General features: G+C 43.7%; 1 protein-coding gene across 1 annotated transcript; it reads right to left on the bottom strand.

The window, feature by feature from the left end:
- Positions 1–11,792: 11,792 nt before the first annotated feature.
- On the bottom strand, positions 11,793–12,869 carry LOC306917842 (dnaJ homolog subfamily B member 4-like; the record flags this gene model as incomplete). Its single annotated transcript, XM_079530743.1, has 1 exon — positions 11,793–12,869. One exon carries the CDS (start codon positions 12,867–12,869, stop codon positions 11,793–11,795), a length of 1,077 nt encoding a protein of 358 aa, XP_079386869.1.
- Positions 12,870–27,067: the final 14,198 nt, after the last annotated feature.

The raw sequence follows: 27,067 nt of genomic DNA, 5'->3' as shown, positions 1-27,067 counted from the left end.
TGGACAAATACAAAAGTGAATGACTGAAGCATTATTGATTTAACAGCTTGAGTTTTATTTTTGTACTGTTTGATTACTGTGTTCAATGATGTGTTTCTTCTTCTTCTCTGACTGTTTGTTTGTTAGTTGTTTCTTGTTGTTTTTTGTTTTTGTTTTTGTTTTTGTTTTTGTTTTTGTTTTTGTTTTTAGTTTTTTGTTTTTTGTTTGTCTTTGTCTTTGTCTTTGTTTTTTGTTTTGTTTTTGTTTTCATTTTAAATTCCTCTTAGTTACAACTGTACAATGTATTAAGGATAGGCACTAATAAGCTCCCAGCTTCCGCCTATACCTTTTCGATCATGTCATATGAGTTTAAAACATTAATCTTGTAATGTACTGCATAAGATCGAAATAAACCATTCATTCATTCATTCATTCATTCATTCATTCATTCATTCATTCATTACACCTATACATCTATTACACCTATACATCTATACATCTATTACACCTATACATCTATACATCTATTACACCTATACATCTATACATCTATACATCTATACATCTATACATCTATTACACCTATACATCTATACATCTATACATCTATACACCTATACACCTATACATCTATACATCTATACATCTATTACACCTATACATCTATACACCTATACATCTATACATCTATTACACCTATACATCTATTACACCTATACATCTATACATCTATTACACCTATACATCTATTACACCTATACATCTATACACCTATACACCTATACATCTATACATCTATACATCTATTACATCTATACATCTATACATCTATACACCTATACATCTATACATCTATACATCTATACACCTATACACCTATACATCTATTACACCTATACATCTATACATCTATACACCTATACATCTATACATCTATACATCTATACATCTATTACACCTATACATCTATTACACCTATACATCTATACATCTATACACCTATACATCTATACATCTATACATCTATACATCTATTACACCTATACATCTATTACACCTATACATCTATACATCTATTACACCTATACATCTATTACACCTATACATCTATTACATCTATACATCTATTACATCTATACATCTATTACACCTATACATCTATTACACCTATACATCTATTACATCTATACATCTATTACATCTATACATCTATACATCTATACATCTATACACCTATACATCTATACATCTATACATCTATACATCTATTACATCTATACATCTATTACACCTATACATCTATACATCTATACATCTATACATCTATTACATCTATACATCTATACATCTATTACACCTATACATCTATACATCTATACATCTATACATCTATTACACCTATACATCTATACATCTATACATCTATACATCTATTACATCTATACATCTATACATCTATACATCTATACATCTATACATCTATTACACCTATACATCTATACATCTATTACACCTATACATCTATACATCTATACATCTATACATCTATTACATCTATACATCTATACATCTATACATCTATTACATCTATACATCTATACATCTATTACACCTATACATCTATACATCTATTACACCTATACATCTATACATCTATTACATCTATACATCTATACACCTATACATCTATACATCTATACATCTATACATCTATACATCTATACATCTATTACACCTATACATCTATACATCTATTACATCTATACATCTATACATCTATACACCTATACACCTATACACCTATACATCTATACATCTATACATCTATTACATCTATACATCTATACATCTATTACATCTATACATCTATACATCTATACATCTATACATCTATTACATCTATACACCTATACACCTATACATCTATACATCTATACATCTATACATCTATACATCTATTACACCTATACATCTATACATCTATACATCTATTACATCTATACATCTATACATCTATACATCTATTACACCTATACATCTATACATCTATTACACCTATACATCTATACATCTATACATCTATACATCTATTACATCTATACATCTATACATCTATACATCTATTACATCTATACATCTATACATCTATTACACCTATACATCTATACATCTATTACACCTATACATCTATACACCTATACATCTATACATCTATACATCTATACATCTATACATCTATACATCTATTACACCTATACACCTATACATCTATTACACCTATACATCTATACATCTATACATATATACACCTATACACCTATACATCTATACATCTATACATCTATTACATCTATACATCTATACACCTATACATCTATACATCTATTACATCTATACATCTATTACACCTATACATCTATACATCTATTACATCTATACATCTATACACCTATACATCTATACATCTATTACACCTATACATCTATTACACCTATACATCTATTACATCTATACATCTATACATCTATTACATCTATACATCTATACATCTATTACACCTATACATCTATACATCTATACATCTATTACATCTATACATCTATACATCTATACATCTATTACATCTATACATCTATACATCTATTACACCTATACATCTATACATCTATACATCTATACATCTATACATCTATTACATCTATTACACCTATACACCTATACATCTATTACATCTATTACACCTATACATCTATACATCTATACATCTATTACATCTATACATCTATTACATCTATACATCTATTACATCTATACATCTATTACATCTATACATCTATTACATCTATTACATCTATACATCTATTACATCTATTACACCTATACATCTATACATCTATACATCTATTACACCTATACATCTATACATCTATTACATCTATTACACCTATACACCTATACATCTATTACACCTATACATCTATTACATCTATACATCTATACATCTATTACATCTATACATCTATACATCTATTACACCTATACATCTATACATCTATACATCTATTACATCTATACATCTATACATCTATACATCTATTACATCTATACATCTATACATCTATTACACCTATACATCTATACATCTATACATCTATTACATCTATACATCTATACATCTATACATCTATTACATCTATTACACCTATACACCTATACATCTATTACATCTATTACATCTATTACACCTATACACCTATACATCTATTACACCTATACATCTATTACATCTATTACATCTATTACACCTATACACCTATACATCTATTACATCTATTACACCTATACACCTATACATCTATTACATCTATTACATCTATTACACCTATACACCTATACATCTATTACATCTATACATCTATTACATCTATTACACCTATACACCTATACATCTATTACATCTATTACATCTATTACACCTATACACCTATACATCTATTACATCTATTACATCTATTACACCTATACACCTATACATCTATACATCTATTACACCTATACATCTATACATCTATACATATATTACATCTATACATCTATACATCTATACATCTATACACCTATACATCTATTACATCTATTACATCTATTACACCTATACATCTATACACCTATACATCTATACATCTATACACCTATACATCTATACATCTATACATCTATTACATCTATACATCTATTACATCTATACATCTATTACATCTATACATCTATTACATCTATTACACCTATACACCTATACATCTATTACATCTATTACATCTATTACACCTATACACCTATACATCTATACATCTATACATATATTACATCTATACATCTATACATCTATACATCTATACATCTATTACATCTATTACACCTATACACCTATACATCTATTACATCTATTACATCTATTACATCTATTACACCTATACACCTATACATCTATACATCTATACATATATTACATCTATACATCTATACATCTATACATCTATTACATCTATACATCTATACATCTATTACATCTATACATCTATACATCTATTACATCTATACATCTATACATCTATACACCTATACATCTATACATCTATTACACCTATACATCTATACATCTATTACACCTATACATACATCTATACATCTATTACACCTATACATCTATACATCTATTACACCTATACATCTATACATCTATTACACCTATACATACATCTATACATCTATACATCTATTACATCTATACATCTATTACATCTATACATCTATTACATCTATTACATCTATACATCTATTACATCTATTACACCTATACATCTATACATCTATACATCTATTACACCTATACATCTATACATCTATTACATCTATTACACCTATACACCTATACATCTATTACACCTATACATCTATTACATCTATACATCTATACATCTATTACATCTATACATCTATACATCTATTACACCTATACATCTATACATCTATACATCTATTACATCTATACATCTATACATCTATACATCTATTACATCTATACATCTATACATCTATTACACCTATACATCTATACATCTATACATCTATTACATCTATACATCTATACATCTATACATCTATTACATCTATTACACCTATACACCTATACATCTATTACATCTATTACATCTATTACACCTATACACCTATACATCTATTACACCTATACATCTATTACATCTATTACATCTATTACACCTATACACCTATACATCTATTACATCTATTACACCTATACACCTATACATCTATTACATCTATTACATCTATTACACCTATACACCTATACATCTATTACATCTATACATCTATTACATCTATTACACCTATACACCTATACATCTATTACATCTATTACATCTATTACACCTATACACCTATACATCTATTACATCTATTACATCTATTACACCTATACACCTATACATCTATACATCTATTACACCTATACATCTATACATCTATACATATATTACATCTATACATCTATACATCTATACATCTATACACCTATACATCTATTACATCTATTACATCTATTACACCTATACATCTATACACCTATACATCTATACATCTATACACCTATACATCTATACATCTATACATCTATTACATCTATACATCTATTACATCTATACATCTATTACATCTATACATCTATTACATCTATTACACCTATACACCTATACATCTATTACATCTATTACATCTATTACACCTATACACCTATACATCTATACATCTATACATATATTACATCTATACATCTATACATCTATACATCTATACATCTATTACATCTATTACACCTATACACCTATACATCTATTACATCTATTACATCTATTACATCTATTACACCTATACACCTATACATCTATACATCTATACATATATTACATCTATACATCTATACATCTATACATCTATTACATCTATACATCTATACATCTATTACATCTATACATCTATACATCTATTACATCTATACATCTATACATCTATACACCTATACATCTATACATCTATTACACCTATACATCTATACATCTATTACACCTATACATACATCTATACATCTATTACACCTATACATCTATACATCTATTACACCTATACATCTATACATCTATTACACCTATACATACATCTATACACCTATACATCTATACATCTATTACACCTATACATCTATACATCTATTACACCTATACATACATCTATACATCTATTACACCTATACATCTATACATCTATTACATCTATACATCTATACATCTATACATCTATTACACCTATACATCTATACATCTATTACATCTATACATCTATACATCTATACATCTATTACACCTATACATCTATACATCTATACATCTATACATCTATTACACCTATACATCTATACATCTATACATCTATTACACCTATACATCTATACATCTATACATCTATACATCTATTACACCTATACATCTATACATCTATACATCTATTACACCTATACATCTATACATCTATACATCTATACATCTATTACACCTATACATCTATTACATCTATACATCTATACATCTATACATCTATACATCTATTACATCTATACATCTATACATCTATTACACCTATACATCTATACATATATTACACCTATACATCTATACATCTATACATCTATTACACCTATACATCTATACATCTATACATCTATACATCTATACATCTATACATCTATTACACCTATACATCTATACATCTATACATCTATACATCTATTACACCTATACATCTATACATCTATACATCTATTACACCTATACATCTATACATCTATACATCTATACATCTATACATCTATACATCTATTACACCTATACATCTATACATCTATACATCTATACATCTATACATCTATTACACCTATACATCTATTACATCTATACATCTATACATCTATTACACCTATACATCTATACATCTATACATCTATTACACCTATACATCTATTACATCTATACATCTATTACACCTATACACCTATACATCTATACATCTATTACATCTATACATCTATTACACCTATACATCTATACATCTATTACATCTATACATCTATACATCTATACATCTATACATCTATTACATCTATACATCTATTACATCTATACATCTATACATCTATTACACCTATACATCTATACATCTATTACATCTATACATCTATACATCTATTACACCTATACATCTATACATCTATTACATCTATACATCTATTACATCTATACATCTATTACATCTATACATCTATACATCTATTACACCTATACATCTATTACATCTATACATCTATTACACCTATACATCTATACATCTATACATCTATACATCTATACATCTATTACACCTATACACCTATACATCTATACATCTATTACACCTATACATCTATACATCTATACATCTATACATCTATTACACCTATACATCTATACATCTATTACACCTATACATCTATTACATCTATACATCTATACATCTATTACACCTATACATCTATTACATCTATACATCTATTACACCTATACATCTATACATCTATACATCTATACATCTATACATCTATTACACCTATACATCTATTACATCTATACATCTATACATCTATTACACCTATACATCTATTACATCTATACATCTATTACACCTATACATCTATTACACCTATACATCTATACATCTATAGCCGTACAACACAAATGTTGTGTCAAACCAAGTGACTTCCATTGGGAATGATGTAAATGATTGTAAACAAACCCTTTGTTTACATCTAGCATACAACATTGTTGGATGCTAGATGTAAACAAAGGGTGTCATGGCCGCCCCAATGCACAACCTTGACAACAATCTGTTGTGAAGGTCTGAGTGAGGCCTTAGGCTTCACTCCTCCACTCACCTGAACTCCACTCACCTGAATAGCAGACTTACAAGCTCGTAGCGCGGCACTCTGTGCCGCGCTACGAGCTTGTAGATCTGCTATTTTTCAATAGCTAAAGTACAACATAATGCTTAAAACACCAAAAGGGGTTCCCGCCCAAACGGTGTGTGTCCGGGGCTTAAAGTTGTTAATTTAATTAACAACTTTAAGCCCCATTTAATTTAATAATATGTAAAATAGCCGATCTATAAGATCACAACACGTCGCACCGTGACGTATAGAGCAGCTTTACAACTATAGAAAAAAGTACGTAATTTTCTGACATTATTTTGAAATGCATTTGACTTTTTTTATTTCATTTTTTTTTTTCCTGTAAACTTTTGAAAAAAAATAACAATACAAAAAATGGTTATGTAAAAAAAGAAGAACAAAAGATTACGTGTTTCCCAATATTACGGAAAAACACCGTTTCGGTTCAGATCCTACAAAATGGTCTCCTAAGTAGTCGCCGACGCCAGGCGACAACGTCCTGTGGTTATTGGCGCTAGATGACCCCGCGAGGGTGTGTTGCTGGGGCAGAGAAAGGTCCATAATTACCATAAAAGGTCCTGATTTGAAAAGAATCCATTTTAGTTTGAACATCTTGGGAGTGTATTGTTTGATCAGGTCCAGTATTTACTGTAGTTCAGTGACCAAGGAGCTAATTAATGGTTCAGAAGCTGTGTTCACGTTCACTCCATCCATCCATCCAACTTCAACCGCTTATCCGTAGTCGGGTCGCAGGGGCAACAGCTCGAACCAGAGAGCTCCAGACTTCCCTCTCCAGAGCAACATTAGTGACTTCCTCCTGGGGGATCCGGAGACGTTCCAAGGCCAGTGAGTCGATGTGTTTCCTCCATCTGGTCCTTGGTCTGCCCCGGGGTCTCCTCCCAGTGGGACGTGCCTCGAGTACCTCCCTAGGGAGACGCCCGAGAGGCATCCTAACCAGATGCCTCGAGGACCTCCCTAGGGAGACGCCCGAGAGGCATCCTAACCGAACGACCTAAGCTAGCTCCTTTCCAGGCGAACGAGCAGCGACTCTAATCCGAGTCTCTCTCGTGTGACTGAACTTCTCACCCTATCTCTAAGGGAGATGAACTTCTCACCCTATCTCTAAGGGAGGTGAACTTCTCACCCTATCTCTAAGGGAGATGAATTTCTCACCCTATCTCTAAGGGAGGTGAACTTCTCACCCTATCTCTAAGGGAGGTGAACTTCTCACCCTATCTCTAAGGGAGGTGAACCTCTCACCCTATCTCTAAGGGAGGTGAACTTCTCACCCTATCTCTAAGGGAGATGAACCTCTCACCCTATCTCTAAGGGAGGTGAACTTCTCACCCTATCTCTAAGGGAGATGAACTTCTCACCCTATCTCTAAGGGAGGTGAACTTCTCACCCTATCTCTAAGGGAGGTGAACTTCTCACCCTATCTCTAAGGGAGGTGAACCTCTCACCCTATCTCTAAGGGAGGTGAACTTCTCACCCTATCTCTAAGGGAGGTGAACTTCTCACCCTATCTCTAAGGGAGGTGAACTTCTCACCCTATCTCTAAGGGAGATGAACTTCTCACCCTATCTCTAAGGGAGGTGAACCTCTCACCCTATCTCTAAGGGAGGTGAACTTCTCACCCTATCTCTAAGGGAGGTGAACTTCTCACCCTATCTCTAAGGGAGGTGAACCTCTCACCCTATCTCTAAGGGAGGTGAACTTCTCACCCTATCTCTAAGGGAGGTGAACTTCTCACCCTATCTCTAAGGGAGATGAACTTCTCACCCTATCTCTAAGGGAGGTGAACCTCTCACCCTATCTCTAAGGGAGGTGAACTTCTCACCCTATCTCTAAGGGAGGTGAACTTCTCACCCTATCTCTCAGGGAGGTGAACTTCTCACCCTATCTCTAAGGGAGGTGAACTTCTCACCCTATCTCTAAGGGAGATGAACTTGTATTCAGAGGCTTGTATTCGCAACCTTATTCTTTCGGTCATTTTCGGTTCACGTTCACTCTCCCATTGGAAATGAATAGACTCATAATAATACTAATTATTATTATTAATAAAGAATGGTTCAGAAGCAGTGTTCACGTTCCCTTTCCCATTGGAAACTAATAGACTCCGACCTGCTTCCCGTCTCCTAACCGGCATCCACCCACTTCACGCAATACCGGGAGGTAAACCGTGGAGAGATGGCGGGACTTACTGTCTTCAGGGACGTGCAGAGAGTGTTAGAGGAGCAGGGGCTGAATCCCCTAAGAGGAGCACTTTTGGACAAAAATAGCAAATAGCGACCCCAAGTAGATCAGCTATTTACAGGGCGCAACCCAGCACTCTTTAGCTAGTGGAGATGCAGGTGTAACGACATGGATTTATAAACAAATTTGTTCAACGCAAAATACTGTGTTCAAGTTCAGGAGACTTCGGGATAAAAGCAATTCTCCTGAATGCTGCCTTCCTTCCAGCATGGCATGGAAATGAGAGGAGGGCGTTTGCATTTATTTCACCATGTAGTAAATGCTACATTCGTGGTCTGGAGAGGGCAGGTTGTTTTACAGACGGGTAAAAGGGCAGTTGTTTTACAGACGGGTAAAAGGGCAGGGGCTGAAGCCATTTAACCGTCTGCCCGCCAGACACATGGAACACGAGAACCTACTTTTCTCTCGTTCTCCACCAAACGCGAGATTCTCTGGTTTGAATTGTTTAATCCATTTTTTGATCCGTTTCGATCGCTAGCTGATGTTGCTACCGCAACAACACTCTGGGACACAAAACACACAATGGCCGTGGCCATTTTGAAGATGCGCGCGCATCCACTTGCATTGTCCGCCCTGTCTTCAGAGGCCTGTATCTCGGAAGGGATATTGAGGGGGAAGATTTTGCCCAGACAAGCGTTTTCAACGGCCTGTAGCAGGCGCTGTGATACTCAACGGCCTGTAGCAGGCGCTGTGATACTCAACGGCCTGTAGCAGGCGCTGTGATACTCAACGGCCTGTAGCAGGCGCTGTGATACTCAACGGCCTGTAGCAGGCGCTGTGATACTCAACGGCCTGTAGCAGGCGCTGTGATACTCGCGGTCCACTTTTTCCACCGCTGAACGAGACAACAACAACCAGTGATGACAACACACACAGAATCTTTTCATAGTAAAATGCGATTACGGATATTTGGTTCTTCAAAGTAAGTGTTACGCGATAAAACCTTGGCAGTACCTTATCGAGGGATTCATTAATGCTGGCGGGTAAATTAAGAGGTGAGGTGGATTCTAAAATGTCCTTCTAAATCCCAAGTGAAAAGTGTTATGTTGGGATATCAGTGGGCGCTCGGGGACGGGCGGAGCGCCTGGTTCCCCGGGTGGCACTCAAACATTTTCACGTCAAGGACCGACAGAAGCAGAGGTGAGTTAAAGACGTTTGCTTTAAAAAAAAACATACACATATTGTTACTGAAAAGATTTTCATGAATTTTCAAGATTTTTTTTTCTCTCAGCCCGGCACAAAGTGACGCCGCGCTATGTATGAGCTTGTTAGATCTGCTATTTCTGAACAGCCAACCGATTCGCGTGACTGCAGACCAACCATGACACTCAAGTCCATATAAGTCCATATATGGGCGCCACTTCCGCCCTCAGTTCGAGACGGGTCGCTCCAATGAACTGCTTCGGCGAATGAGGCAGATTCTACCTTTCTATGTCTATGGCCACGCCCACCTTTGGTCCCGGGAACGTGTTTCTGAGGGCCCTCCTATATACAGCCTTTGTCCCCAACACGTCTCAATATTTGCCATTGACGATGAAAGGAGAAATTAGGTCAAATGTCCGCCAAATACGACGTACATTTGTGGCAACACAAACATTAAACGCCATTGACAATTCACCTTTAGCTAGGCCCTGCCCTCTCCCACTTAGACACTCCCACTTGGACACTTTCCAGCAAGGCTCATTCATTCCAATGTAAATATCATGCATTTTACACATTAAATACTGGTTCAATTTTTGGAACCAGACCTTCAAAAGCTCTTCCAAATCCGTCAACAAGGCCTGTCGTATGCACTGGGAAAAATATGTGCGTGACGTTTCTTTTTTAAAACAATGTTTTACCATACAGGAAAACTACTGGTGGAGAGGTTTGTCTAACCCATGTTATGCTTAGCTGTGATTGGACCATAACAGTTTGGGGAAGGGCTTAGCTATATAGGTCAATTGATGTAAGATGACAAGAGCGCCCCCCCTCACTTCACTCGGGTGTGATTTATTTATTTTTTTCAACACGGCAGCAGCGCCTGTGAGATGGCCTCCTTGGCGCTCTCGCTGAGCTTCTCGGGAAAGTCGACCTGGAACTCGACCACCAGGTCCCCTCGTCGGCCGGGGCTCTTGGACAGCGGCAGGCCCTCGCCCGCCACGCGCCGCCTGGCTCCCGGCCGCACGACGACGTCGTCGTTGCCGCCCGTTGTGGTCGTCACGGAGACGGTGCGCCCGTCCAGCGTGGGCACGCTGACCGCCACGCTGCTGCCCGCGCAGCCCAGCGCCTCGCGCAGCGACACGCGCGCCGCGTACACGATGTCGGCGCCGTCGCGGCGGAACACGGCGTGCGGCTTGTCCTTGACCACAAACACCACGTCGGCGGGGATGGAGTGGGGCGAGGTCTCGTCGCCCTCGCGCTCGAAAGTGATGCGTGTGCCCTCCTTCCAGCCGCGCTTGATCTGCACCTCCAGGATCTTGTCCTCGGTGCGCCACGAGCGCTGGTCGGCGTTGAGCCGCCGCCGCGATATCTTCATCCGTTTGGTGCAGCCCGAGAAGACCTCCTCGAGAGTGACGGCCAGCTCGTGCACCACGGGAGGGTCCTTGTGCTTGGGGGGCGCGGCGGCGGTAGGGGGAGCTCCTCCTCCTCCTCCCCCCATCATCCCTGGCGGCAGGGGGCCGCCGAAAGCCTGGTGGAACGCGCCGGGGCCCCCACCACCCATCCTGGCGCCTCCTCCTCCGAACATGGGGCTTCCCCCGCCGCCGTGCGTGAACTGGAAGCCGCCGTGGCCTCCGCCGCCGAAGGGGCTGCGGCCGCCGAAAAACTGGTCAAACAGGGCGTGCGGGTCCACGTGGAAGCCCGGGCCGCCGGCGCCGTCGGCCCGCAGGCCCTCCTTGCCGAAGCGGTCATAGATGTCCTTCTTCTTGGGGTCGCTCAGCACGTCGTAGGCCTCGGCGATGGTCTTGAACTTGGCCTCGGCGCCCGGCGCCTTGTTCTTGTCGGGGTGGTGGCGCAGCGCCTGCTTGTGGTACGCCTTCTTCACCTCGTCCAGCGAGCTGCCCTTCTGGACGCCCAGCACCTCGTAGTAGTCTCGGTCCATTACGCTCCTCCGACCGGCGCCTTGTTATGGATTCAGCAGAGGTTCGAGTGTGAAATCTCCCGTTTCCGGTCTTGAATTAAATGTTGAAAGGCAGGTCCGGACGGACGTACGGCTGTGGTCGCCTCTTCAAAAACGTGCGTCCTCGGGAACGTTAACTCTGAACGACGGATGCACACCACGACGACAAGTCACTGGAGTCGACGTACTGTCTCTTCGTGCGTCTCTCTGTCTCTGCGTTGTTTCGTCTCGTTGGAGCTCTGGCTGAAATACGAGCTGCTTCGCCTGCTTCACAATGGACGAGTGACAGCGGATTCCGAGCCTCATATAGTCTGAGCGACGCCTGGCGGTCTGACATCACGCTGGTGACATCACGCCTGGTGACATCACCAGCTGGTGGTCTGACATCACGCTCAAAACACTCCTACAGTAACTACACCGATTTGCGCAGGACGGGCGATTCTACACGCGTTCCAATCCTTCTACACGCGTTCCAATCCTTCTACACGCGTTCCAATCCTTCTACACGCGTTCCAATCCTTCTACACGCGTTCCAATCCTTCTCCACGCGTTCCAATCCTTCTACACGCGGGCCCAATCCTTCTACACGCGTTCCAATCCTTCTACACGCGGGCCCAATCCTTCTACACGCGGGCCCAATCCTTCTACACGCGTTCCAATCCTTCTACACGCGGGCCCAATCCTTCTCCACGCGGGCCCAATCCTTCTACACACGGGCCCAATCCTTCTACACGCGGGCCCAATCCTTCTACACGCGGGCCCAATCCTTCTACACGCGGGCCAATCCTTCTCCACGCGGGCCCAATCCTTCTACACGCGTTCCAATCCTTCTCCACACGTTCCAATCCTTCTACACGCGTTCCAATCCTTCTCCACGCGGGCCCAATCCTTCTACACGCGTTCCAATCCTTCTCCACGCGTTCCAATCCTTCTCCACGCGGGGCCCAATCCTTCTACACGCGTTCCAATCCTTCTCCACGCGTTCCAATCCTTCTCCACGCGTTCCAATCCTTCTACACGCGTTCCAATCCTTCTACACGCGTTCCAATCCTTCTCCACGCGTTCCAATCCTTCTCCACGCGTTCCAATCCTTCTCCACGCGTTCCAATCCTTCTACACGCGTTCCAGTCCTTCTACACGCGTTCCAATCCTTCTACACGCGTTCCAATCCTTCTCCACGCGTTCCAATCCTTCTACACGCGTCCCAATCCTTCTACACGCGTTCCAATCCTTCTACACGCGTTCCAATCCTTCTACACGCGGGCCCAATCCTTCTACACGCGGGCCCAATCCTTCTACACGCGTTCCAATCCTTCTACACGCGGGCCCAATCCTTCTACACGCGTTCCAATCCTTCTCCACGCGGCCCAATCCTTCTACACGCGGGCCCAATCCTTCTACACGCGTTCCAATCCTTCTACACGCGTTCCAATCCTTCTCCACGCGTTCCAATCCTTCTACACGCGTTCCAATCCTTCTACACGCGTTCCAATCCTTCTACACGCGGGGCCAATCCTTCTACACGCGTTCCAATCCTTCTCCACGCGTTCCAATCCTTCTCCACGCGGGCCCAATCCTTCTACACGCGTTCCAATCCTTCTACACGCGTTCCAATCCTTCTACACGCGTTCCAATCCTTCTACACGCGTCCCAATCCTTCTACACGCGTTCCAATCCTTCTACACTCGGGCCCAATCCTTCTACACGCGGGCCCAATCCTTCTACACGCGTTCCAATCCTTCTACACGCGGGCCCAATCCTTCTACACGCGGCCCAATCCGTCTACACGCGGGCCCAATCCTTCTACACGCGGGCCCAATCCTTCTACACGCGGCCCAATCCTTCTACACGCGGGCCCAATCCTTCTACACGCGGGCCCAATCCTTCTACACGCGGGCCCAATCCTTCTACACGCGGGCCCAATCCTTCTACACGCGGCCCAATCCTTCTACACGTGTCCCAATCCTTCTACACGCGGGCCCAATCCTTCTACACGCGGCCCAATCCGTCTACACGCGGGCCCAATCCTTCTACACGCGGCCCAATCCTTCTACACGCGGGCCCAATCCTTCTACACGCGGGCCCAATCCTCTACACGCGTTCCAATCCTTCTACACGCGGGCCCAATCCTTCTACACGCGGGGCCAATCCTTCTACACGCGTTCCAATCCTTCTACACGCGGGCCCAATCCTTCTACACGCGTTCCAATCCTTCTACACGCGGGCCCAATCCTTCTACACGCGGGGCCAATCCTTCTACACGCGTTCCAATCCTTCTACACGCGTTCCAATCCTTCTACACGCGGGGCCAATCCTTCTACACGCGGGCCGAATCCGTTCCAATCCTTCTACACGCGGGCCGAATCCGTTCCAATCCTTCTACGCGCGGGCCGAATCCGTTCCAATCCTTCTACGCGCGGGCCGAATCCGTTCCAATCCTTCTACGCGCGGGCCGAATCCGTTCCAATCCTTCTACACGCGGGCCGAATCCGTTCCAATCCTTCTACGCGCGGGCCGAATCCATTCCAATCCTTCTACACGCGGGCCCAATCCTTCTACACGCGGGCCCAATCCTTCTACACGCGGGCCCAATCCGTTCCAATCATTCTACACGCGGGCCGAATCCGTTCCAATCCTTCTACACGCGGGCCGAATCCGTTCCAATCCTTCTACGCGCGGGCCGAATCCGTTCCAATCCTTCTACGCGCGGGCCGAATCCGTCCCAATCCTTCTACACGCGGGCCGAATCCGTTCCAATACTTCTACGCGCGGGCCGAATCCGTTCCAATCCTTCTACACTCTACACGCGGGCTGAATCCGTTCCAATCCTTCTACACGCGGGCCGAATCCGTTCCAATCCTTCTACACTCTACACGCGGGCCGAATCCGTCCCAATCCTTCTACACGCGGGCCGAATCCGTTCCAATACTTCTACGCGCGGGCCGAATCCGTTCCAATCCTTCTACACTCTACACGCGGGCCGAATCCGTTCCAATCCTTCTACACGCGGGCCGAATCCGTTCCAATCCTTCTACACGCGGGCCGAATCCGTTCCAATCCTTCTACACGCGGGCCCAATCCGTTCCAATCCTTCTACACGCGGGCCCAATCCTTCTACACGCGGGCCGAATCCGTTCCAATCCTTCTACACGCGGGCCGAATCCGTTCCAATCCTTTTACGCGCGGGCCGAATCCGTTCCAATCCTTCTACACGCGGGCCGAATCCGTTCCAATCCTTCTACACGCGGGCCCAATCCTTCTACACGCGGGCCCAATCCTTCTACACGCGGGCCCAATCCGTTCCAATCCTTCTACACGCGGGCCCAATCCGTTCCAATCCTTCTACACGCGGGCCGAATCCGTTCCAATCCTTCTACACGCGGGCCGAATCCGTTCCAATCCTTCTACGCGCGGGCCGAATCCGTTCCAATCCTTCTACGCGCGGGCCGAATCCGTTCCAATCCTTCTACACGCGGGCCGAATCCGTTCCAATCCTTCTACACGCGGGCCGAATCCGTTCCAATACTTCTACACGCGGGCCCAATCCGTTCCAATCCTTCTACACGCGGGCCGAATCCGTTCCAATCCTTCTACACGCGGGCCGAATCCGTTCCAATACTTCTACGCGCGGGCCGAATCCGTTCCAATCCTTCTACACTCTACACGCGGGCTGAATCCGTTCCAATCCTTCTACGCGCGGGCCGAATCCGTTCCAATCCTTCTACACGCGGGCCGAATCCGTTCCAATCCTTCTACGCGCGGGCCGAATCCGTTCCAATCCTTCTACACGCGGGCCGAATCCGTTCCAATTAGGGGTGAAACAGTTCATTGAACGGATAGATTGAATTGATTATAATGATTATAAAACAGTGATCGATAATCAACCAATAAAGCATCTGCGATATTGTCGGGGAGGTGTCTCTGTATCGTTTATGACAGTCATCCATCCATCCATTCATCCATCTTCAACCGCTTATCCGTAGTCGGGTCGTGGGGGCAACAGCTCCACCAGAGTGCTCCAAATTACCCTCTCCAGAGCAACATTAGTGACTTCCTCCTGGGGGATTCCGAGACGTTCCAAGGCCAGTGAGTCGATGTGTTTCCTCCAACTGCGTCTTGGTCTACCCCGGGGTCTTCTCCCAGTGGGACGTGCGTCGAGGACCTCCCTAGGGAGACGCCCGAGAGGCATCCTAACCAGATGCCCGTCATATTTGATGTCTGTTTCTAGCGAAAAACTAATTCAGCAACAGTAACATTAACTCTCAGTCAGTTGATTCTTCATATCCATATGAGTGAAACGGCCGGGATGACATTTTTCAATCACAGTTCTTATATGAGGCGATCTAAAATCCCCCCTATGGGGATTACAATGCAAATAAAAAGTACATGAACCCGTGGACTTAGCGCCCTCTAGCGATATAGGCCTATCTCACAGCATGTCCCCGCCCCCTTTCCACGCCCCTTTTTGGAGCTAATGGTGTTATTTTTTCTGCAGTCCATAGACTTCCATGTTAAAAGAGGTATTTTCACAAGCCACAAACTACCGTTTTGTAAAGGTAAGGTTTATTCTACTTATTTGAGTTGTTATACCATTGTGTTTTCTTCATTATTATTATCGGCCTTTGACATTTTAACATTAGGAAATGTACTTAGATTCTCCAGAGAAAAAAAGTCTAAATGCTAATTTAATGACACCACTAGCTACCGGAAGGGGGCGTGGAAAGGGGGCTGTGAGATAGGACTGTTGACATCAGACTTTGGTCGACTAGCTGATGAATCTACAAGATCTACAAGATCCCAACGTGTCGCGTTAGTGACAAAGTATATAAAATAACACTTTTGTGTGACGGAGTATTCGCTAAGACAATAATCGATGGTTGCCGACATTCAGAAAGCTTACATCGTTGGTGCATCACTGCCGTGTGATCATACGATTAAAATGTGTTCAACATATATGGATTGTAATTAAACTAGAATTTCGCGGGCCTTCTGCCCGCTCATCCTAGCGCCATGCGATACGCAAATGGGAAGAAGGCAATGGCAAGCCATGATGTTTTCATTTATGCATTTGCTTGGAAAGCGCAAAGTTGGCAAGCTGGCTGAGTGGCCTTGTTTGTTTTTGTGTATTTGCGTATGAAAGCGAGCATGGCAAGGCGCAGGACAGTGTTGTTTTTATTTGTTATTATTATTATTATTATTACATGGATTAATATTATGATGTACTGTACTCTGTACTGTTGATATTATAGTTGTTATTAGTGTTGTGTTCTTATGTATTATTATTATTATTACATGGATTAATATTCTGATGTACTGTACTGTACTCTGTACTGTTATTAGTGTTGTGTTCTTATTTGGTATTATTCTTATTAGCGTTTTGTGGCGTGTGTGTGTGTGTGCGTGCCATTTCAGCTGCATCGCGAGGCGATCCAAAATTCCCCCACAGCGCACGCACACACACACACACACACACACACACGTGCGTTGTACGCAGCTGTTTTGTGTTGCAGCGTGTTGTTGGCGCGCAAGCGCGTGTGTGTTGTTGTTCTTATCCATATATGCGCCTCGGTTCGTCCCGTTTGTACCACGCCAGGTGTCGACGCGGTCGATCGCGCAATTTGCGTGTTTGCATTATTTTAACTGTGTATGTAATCGCGGCGCTCTCCATCCAAGTTAGAATCAGTGTGTGTGTAACGGGTCCCAAGCCAGGCCGGGTACCACATTTACAGTATTGATGAATATTGGTCTGAAAAACAGTGTGAACAGTCACAGAAATGAGAAGACAGAACTGTTCTCTTTCGCTTCCATTTTTCCTCTCAGTTTATTCAATTCAATACAATCAAATAATCAATACAATAAAACATTTCCCAATAATGCAATGTCTCTTTCCAAAATCCTATGCTAGGTTCAAGGTGAGTATGGAATATGTGTGTGTACATTTATTGTTCCTTTCAGGTAGCGTGTGTGTGTGTTCCAGGTAGGTATGGCATGTCTGTGTAGGTGAATGAATGTGTATTTATTAGAGCTGGGACTCGATTAAAATTTTTAATCTAATTAATCAGAGGCTTTGTAGTTAATTAATCTCGATTAATCGCATTTTAATCGCATATCATTATTTGACCCGAGAACAGTGAGAAAGCTATTTTTTCAAATGGATTTTGGTATACTAGTGAATCAATGAATAGTGAATACATAAGTTTAAGCAATAAAACATTGTTTTTGTAGTAATAATAGGGGTAATAAATTATAATAATATCTCAAATTTAATAATTTATATAGAGCTTTTCTGAGTACCCAAAAATGCTTTACAAGGGGGACATGATAAATCAAAAACAACTTTATTAGAGGAAAAACACTAAGGAATTAAATAGATGAAATAGCTGGGGAAAGCAATATTGAAGGTTTGGATGGTGGGGGCATGTCTCTGAGAGTTTGGGGAATGCATTCCACAGGGTTGGGGGGGGGGCTTGGTGCAGCAAATATGTGACATGACCATAACAAAGCACCTCTGTGTTTCTTCCGTGGACATACAGTAACAGCCATTAACAGATTTTACATTTTATTTGGCCATAACCGTTTAGTTAGAAACCATGTCATCTGGTCGGGTCCTTGAATTGCTACTGGTAGTTGGAATAACGTTAGCTCTGATCCATAGTGTTAGAAGGAGGAAAGTAGGCTTGCACATATTTTTTTTGTGCTAAAAACGAGGGGCTGCACAGCCTGCACTTCCGCGGGTGTGAGGGGAAAGGATCAAATTAAGTACCATAGAACTCCTCCTGAGTCCTAACTACGCTAAGGACCAGAGCTACTGTTGTTGACGTTAGCTTCCAGGCTAGGCTCGGTGCAACATGTTTCGCATCGAGCCGATACTGGAGGCTTGACGAGGTGCGGTCTTCGGTGATATGCGAATTCTTTATTGAATAATTGCACACAACTGTGCTGTAATCCACGCTATCATAGGATAGCATTTTAAATCCTATTTCCAATCCACGGGACAAGCAAAGTGATCTCAGCGGCTTCCCCCGGTCTGGTGAACTGTCTGGTGGTGTTATTGTTCCCCCGATGCTGCTGGGGCATACCATTCTGAAGGGGGGTGGTTTCCACTCCCTGTAACAACGGACACTTCACTCGGTGAACTGGGTGGTTCGCCGGTCCATCTGAAAACTGTCCAGTGACAACGTTCTGCGGTGAAAAAAATAGTGCGATTAAAATGCGTAAATTTTTTTAACGCGTTAATTTTTCTGTAGTTAATTAATCTCAATTAACGCGTTAAAGTCCCGGCCCTAGTATTTATCCTTAAATGTGTTAAACAGGTGAGTATGTAATGTTGTTGTGTGTCTGTTCTGTTGTCCCAAAAGAAAGTACATTAACATATTTCCATTTACAATAAAACTCTTTTCACCTTCAGTGTCACTCTTTGGCTTAAACATCCTCAATAAACCTCAAAGTTATCACATCACAATGAAATCAATCAAAGTGCATCTCTCAGTATTGGTACTGGTTCCATTTTAGCTGCCATTATATGGTGCAAAGGGTTGGCTGTGCAATTGTGCCATAATTCTTAATCATCACAACCATAGTGCAAAATGAATATACATTCATTTTGTTTAGCTTTAAGCTGCTCTTAGTACTCAACTGTTGTCTTTTCAAAACATACTGACATCAAGTAGGGAATATTAATAATAAGAAAAGTGAGCATATTCAAATACACTCCAATCACAATAACCTCACTAAAGGCACTTTTGCAATAAACCCAGTAATAGTAATAATGTAAATAGAGTAGAAATATAAAAGTAGTATAAATGCACATAACTGTTCTTCACTTAATCACCAGGTAATGGAATAATAAACATTAGCTGTTCAAAGTTCACAAAACCTTTTACCCAATAAATATATCTGTCAAGTAATCAGGTAACCAGCATTAATAATGTCGTGGATAATTATAAACAAACATCTTTCTGTGTTCAGTACACGAGGCAGACGCCATCTTCTCAGTGGTTATGTAACAACCGGGCGACGCCATTATGCAACAGCATGCTACAACAGCCCTCCAAAACCGCGGAGTTTTCACCGTCTTTAAACTCACTCCAAAGTACTCAAATTCTTCCTCAAAAGTCTCACAGTATCTCCACATAAGCACTCGAACCTTAAGGGATAAGTTAATATTGTTTTCACGTTGTACTAACCTGAAAAACAGTGTGAACAGTCACAGAAATGAGAAGACAGAACTGTTCTCTTTTGCTTCCATTTTTCCTCTGAGGGGGAAGGGGGCAGTACCCTAACCTTAAGAAGGAGCGTCAGGAAACAACTACCGCGACAGAAAGGTTCCGCTCCTCAATCTAGTGAACTGCAGTAATATACTACTGATATCTTTTGGTTTGTGACCATTTGAATAATAAAAATAATAAACGTACTAGACAATACTTTTAACCAAAATGCATTTACATTTGCAAAGAAAATAAAAGCTATTTCACACTTTGTGAGAGTATCACACACTCCCCGACAAACAGAAGTGGCTCCTGACACTTGACCTTGATACTAGAAAACCTCAAAATTCGAACTTCATGTAAACAACTTCACTCCGAACAGTGCATAAGAAAGATAAGAAAAGTATTCCCAAGGCAGGTACCGAATGTCTCTACTGCGTGTAGTCCATGGCACTCTCTGGCTGTGTATGAGTATGCGTGCGTGTGTGGAAAGTATGCGTACCGTCTGTGGTGTGTCTCAGTTCAGTTCAGAAACAATGAATTGGATATGTAGTGGGTGGGAATGGGTAGTGAGTGATGGATGGGGCCATAGGGGGCTGAAAGGGAAGGGGATAAGGGTAATACAGCTGGGGCCACTGCATCGGCTGGATTCCAACTGAATTCACAGTGGGACGGGGCTGGTAGGCTGGTTGGCCAAGGGAGGGGTATGTGAACATGTAGCCAGGCCGTCTCACCCTGGTGGAGTGTCTCAGACGGGGTTGATGTTCAGGCTGAGGCTCTGGGATGTCTTCCTCCATGTTGACTACTTCAGGTATCTCTTGGTCGTTGAGCTGAGGCTGATCCATGTCCCGTTCAGTGTCACTGTGGACTTCCTGTTCCTCTTCTGTGACACTTTCTCTCTCCTGTTCAGGTTCATCAAGAACTCTCTCTTCTCGGTGGATTCCATTCTGTTCCTGATTTCTCTGTGGCTCCTGGGTTACATGTTGCTCTGGTAAGTTACGGTCGGTTCTGGGATTCTCCACAGGTACCCGCAGCCAGTAACGATACACTCCATCCTCTTCTTCAGAGTCACTTGTGTCTGGACTCCGTGTCTGTTCTGGGGGTTCTGAATGTCTCTTAGTTCTCTTGGGTGACTCACGTGCTTTGGCGACTGGACTGGCGACTGGTGGCTCTATCGGCAGGTCATTCACTTGTAACAGCAGGTTCCTATGCAGAATGCGAGCGGGGCGGCTTCCTGTCTCAGGGGCCACTTTGTAAACAGGATTATCTCCAACCTGCTCTTTCACGATGTAGATGGTATGCTCCCAGTAGGGCCTTAGCTTACCAGGACCACCTCTCTCACTGAGGTTACGCACGAGGACTCTGTCTCCAGGCTGGAGAGTCACACCTCTGCTCCTCTTGTCATAGTACTTCTTTCCTTTAGCGCTGGACTGCTGACTGTTTGCATTGGCGATGCGATAAGCCTCTGTCATTTTTCCTGCCCACTTTTCAGCGTATCCTCTGTGGGTTCCATCTTCTTCATCTGCTAAGAGACCAAAGAGAAGGTCGACAGGGAGACGTGGATGATGACCATATAATAAGTAGTAAGGTGAGAAGCCTGTGGATTCGTGCTTTGTGCAATTATATGCGTGGACCACTTGTGGCAGGTGATCCTTCCAGTTCGCTTTTTCCTTCTCTCCCAGGGTCCTGAGCATCTGTAACAGCGTGCGGTTTAGTCTCTCAACAGGGTTACCTTGGGGGTGATAGGGGGAGGTTCTGGAGTGGCCAACGCCGGCTAACTGTCTCAGTGACTTGAACAACTCGTTCTCGAACTCACGGCCCTGATCATGGTGGAGCCGAGACGGATATCCAAATCTGGGGATGAAGTCATTGAACAGCTTGTCGGCCGCGGTCTTGCCAGCTTTGTTACGGGTGGGGTAGGCTTGCGCAAACCTGGTAAAGTGATCGATTACTACAAGAATGTACTCACAGCCACCACGGGAGGGTTCCAGGTGAAGGAAGTCGATACACACCAGTTCGAGGGGAGAGTTCGATGTAATACTGCCCATCGGCGCTCTTTCATGTACAGCTGGCTTCTTCTGTTTCAGACAAGGGCACTTTCTGGTGATGTATTCTTCAATCTCTCTCTTCATGAAAGGCCAGTAGAAGCGCTCTCTTGCTAGAGTCAGGACTTTCTCCACACCGACATGGCCCATGTTGTTATGCAGGTAGGTGAGAGCTAGTGGCCTGTAGGTGGCAGGCAAAACCAGTTGTCTCCGACCTATGGTTTTCCTGTACAGCAATTCATCCTCTATGTGCAGCTTGCTCCACTCTCTCAAGAGCCTCATGGTGTCGGTGTCACAGTTCCCTTTGTTACACTCTGCCGCTGGTGTGTTGTTCTCCTTTAATTCCATCACTTTTCCAATTGCTGGGTCTGCTCTCTGTTCTTTCACCATTTCATCATGGCTAATCGCCTGCAGTGGCTCCTTATGGGGTTGGGTTTGGGATGAGAGGTTGAGGGCTGCGACCCAGGCAATGTCTCCCTGTTGGGCTCTTCGGGTTCCTTCCCATACAGTACACACAGCCTCGTCTGTTAGCTCCTCAGAGCACTCTGTCATGAGGGAATTGATGTCAAGGGGACAACGGGAAAGGGTGTCGGCGTCGATGTTACTTTTGCCTGGCCGGTACCTGATGTCGAAACTGAAATCAGCGAGCTCTCCCACCCACCGATGGCCTACTGCGTTGAGCTTGGCAGTGCTTAGGACATATGTGAGCGGATTATTGTCCGTGAAGACAGTGAAGTGAGGGGCATAGAATAAATAGTCTCTGAATTTGTCGCATACCGCCCACTTTAACGCCAGGAACTCAAGCTTACCGCTGTGCAGGTGGTAGTTCTGTTCCGCTGGTGTCAATGTGCGTGACCCGTAGGCAATCACCCTCAGTTTTCCATCCTGGTGTTGGTAAAGGACTGCTCCCAGACCTTTTTGAGACGCATCCGTGTGGAGTGTGAACGGTTGATTGAAGTCAGGGTACGCCAGCACTGGGGGTTCCATCAGCATGTCGATCAGACGTTCCAGAATCTGCTGGTGTTTCTCCTTCCACTCGATTGGGGTGCGAGAGGACTGTTGGGGGGATTTAGTCTTGGCTCGTGAGGGTTTAAAGTGGGGGGTGTCAGGCTGTAATTTGAGCAGGTCATACAGTGGCTGGGCTATTCGTGAGAAGTTTTGCACGTAGCTTCTGTAGTAGCTCAGGAAGCCGAGTACTCGTCTGACATCTCCGACTGTCTTTGGCGCTCTGTGTTTCAGTACTCTCACTGCCTCCAGGTCCTTGGGATCCACTCTAACCCCTTCTGCAGACACCAACCGGCCAACATAGCGGACCTCTTTGCGAAACAGCTCGCACTTCTCCGACTTCAGCTTCACGCCGTGGCGCTGGAGGGCTTGGAGTACTTTACGCAGCACTTGCACATGTTCATCAAAGGACTTACTGAAACATAAGACATCATCTAGGTAGGGAATGCAGCATTCATCCCGGAGTGTGTCGAGCATCTCCTCCATGCTCCTTTGAAATGCTGCTGGGGCGTTGGATAAACCAAAAGGTATTCTGACCCACTCGTAAAGTCCCCAGGGGGTCGTGAATGCCGTCATGTACCTTGATCCTTCGGCCATAAAGCCTTGGTGATAGGCCTTGCCCTGATCGAGTATCGAAAACCAGCCATAGCCTCCCAGTGAGTCAGTGAGATCCTGGATCCGGGGGAGGGGGTGACGGTCTGGCACTGTCTTGTTGTTTAGCAGCCGGTAGTCGATACACAGGCGCAACGACCCATCCTTCTTTCTCACACATATGACAGGGGCTGCATAGGGGGATTGGGACTTGACGATCCATCCTCTCACTATCAGGTCCTGAACATATTCCTTCACTTCTTTGTAGAGTGGTTTCGGGATCGATGCGTAGGCCTTTTGCACTGGAATGTCGTCCTTTAGTCTGATCTCCATCTGTAGTGAGGGAATGCAACCGATGTCACCACCGTCCCGTGCAAAGGCTCCAGACTCCTCACGCAGCACTCTCTCCACTGCCAACTGTTGTTCAGGGCTCAGGTGACTGATGTCGACAGCCGGCAGCCAGGGTTCGATGGGGGTTGCACTGGGAGAGGCGACGTTAACCTCTGCTGTGACTTCCATCTGTGGCTCTGCTGCATCGGTCTCAATGACTTTGGTCACATGTTGGATGACACCTAGGATAGTTCTCTTTGGCAGGATGACATCATGCTTTGAGTGGTTAGAGATGGGCACTCTAACATAAGGCCGCCGTGTGTGGTTGATTTCCAGGAGGCCTTCTCCCACACTCAGCTGTCCTAAAACAGGGTTCTCTTCTGCAGGCTCATACAGGACAAGGGGGTCAGTGGTGTCGAAGTTAGGGGGGATCCGGCACCACACATGTACTGCACTTCCTGCTGGAATAACAACATTGTCTCTGCCCACTCTTACTGTGGCTGGGTCACAGAATGTCTTCTGCGGGACCTGGATGAAATTGACCATGGCCACCACTTCCTCTTCCTCCATTCCGAATGCTCTGCGTAGGAGGCTGACTAGTGTGACGAGAGCAGCACCAGATGACTCTTGTCTCTTGATGACCTGTTCAAGTACATTGGCTCCTAACAAAGGCTGGGGTAGGGGACACTTGCTGACTAGAAAGGGGGCTTGGACAATGAGATTCGGGTCGTCGTTTCCTGCAAGGTTGACGGTGAGCTCCACCCACCCGTCATAGGGGATGGCTTGGCCGTTTGCTGCGTAGACTTTCAGGTCCGTCTCAAGGAGCTCCTGTAGCGATCTCACTGGATAACTGGGTATGTGAGCTTCAGCCCACGCTCTGTCAATGATGCTCACCTGTGAGCCAGTGTCGAAGAGGACTGTTGCTGGGTTCCCATTAATCGAGCATTTCAGCTGGCTCTTCTTCCCAATCAGGGGTGCTTGGCATTCGGTGGTACTCTGGTAGGTAAGGGGGTGTGGCTGGGGTTTGGGGTCCTTGGGCCGTTTTGATGACTTGTTGGGGATGAGGTTTACTGACTGGGACTGGAGCTGTGCACCGGCCTCTGACCGTCCCTTGGCAGAGACCGGGTCTCGTTTCCCTGAAACCTAGTTCGCTTCATGCATCCCAGTGCCCGGTGTCCTGTCTCTCCACACTTAAAGCAGTGGTTGCACTCCTGCAGGTTCTGTTCAGTACATTTTTGACAACGAGCCGTCCTTCCCCTCGCCTGGAAGGAGGACTGGGGGTTGTGATTGGGGGATGACTGGAAGGGGTGGTGTGTCTGGGTTTGGGGCAATGGGTGGGCCATCTGGGTGTTGCTCACCTGAGCATCCATTAGAGAGGCCACCATTTGCGTCAGGGTCTCCACTTGTGCACTGAGCTGTTGGATGGTCTGGAGGTTCTTGTCGTCTGTAGTGGAGTGTCTTTGCTTGTCATCGGTCTGTCCATCTCCTGTCTCCACCTTGGCACTGTGAGCCTGTGTGTTCTTCTGGCGGGGAAGATGGCCGAGTCTGCGCTGATGTTCATTCTCGTCGCTAATCATTTTAGTCATTTGGCCGAGGATTTCCTCATCAGTGACTTGGTTGTTTGAGACGAGAGGTCTCAGTCTTTGTCGAAGGTCGGCATGTTTTACTCCCAGGCCCTGATAGATCGTGTTGAGAAATACCTCTTGAATGGTTCTTGGATCATAGGAGATGTCCGTGTCGGCCTGTTTTGACTGGAAAAGGAGTTTCTGTTTCAGTCCAATCATGCGATACAGGAACTGCTGCGGTGACTCTTGGTCTGCTTGCCGGGCACACATCAACTCCTGAAACATCTCTGTAGTCGCCTTTTCCCCAAGATGGGATCTGAGGAAGACCTTGAGTTCAGGGACAGCCAACTCATCCTTGTTCGACAGCATGTCCTTGAATGTACCTGGTTTGATGATTCTCAGCACTCCCCGGACCACTTCGGCATCTGCAAAGCCAT

Source organism: Electrona antarctica, assembly GCF_951216825.1.
Source record: "Electrona antarctica genome assembly, contig: scaffold_198, whole genome shotgun sequence".
NCBI lineage: Eukaryota > Metazoa > Chordata > Actinopteri > Myctophiformes > Myctophidae > Electrona > Electrona antarctica.
Note: the sequence above shows the minus strand (reverse complement) of the source record. Positions and strands in the feature narration are given on the sequence as shown.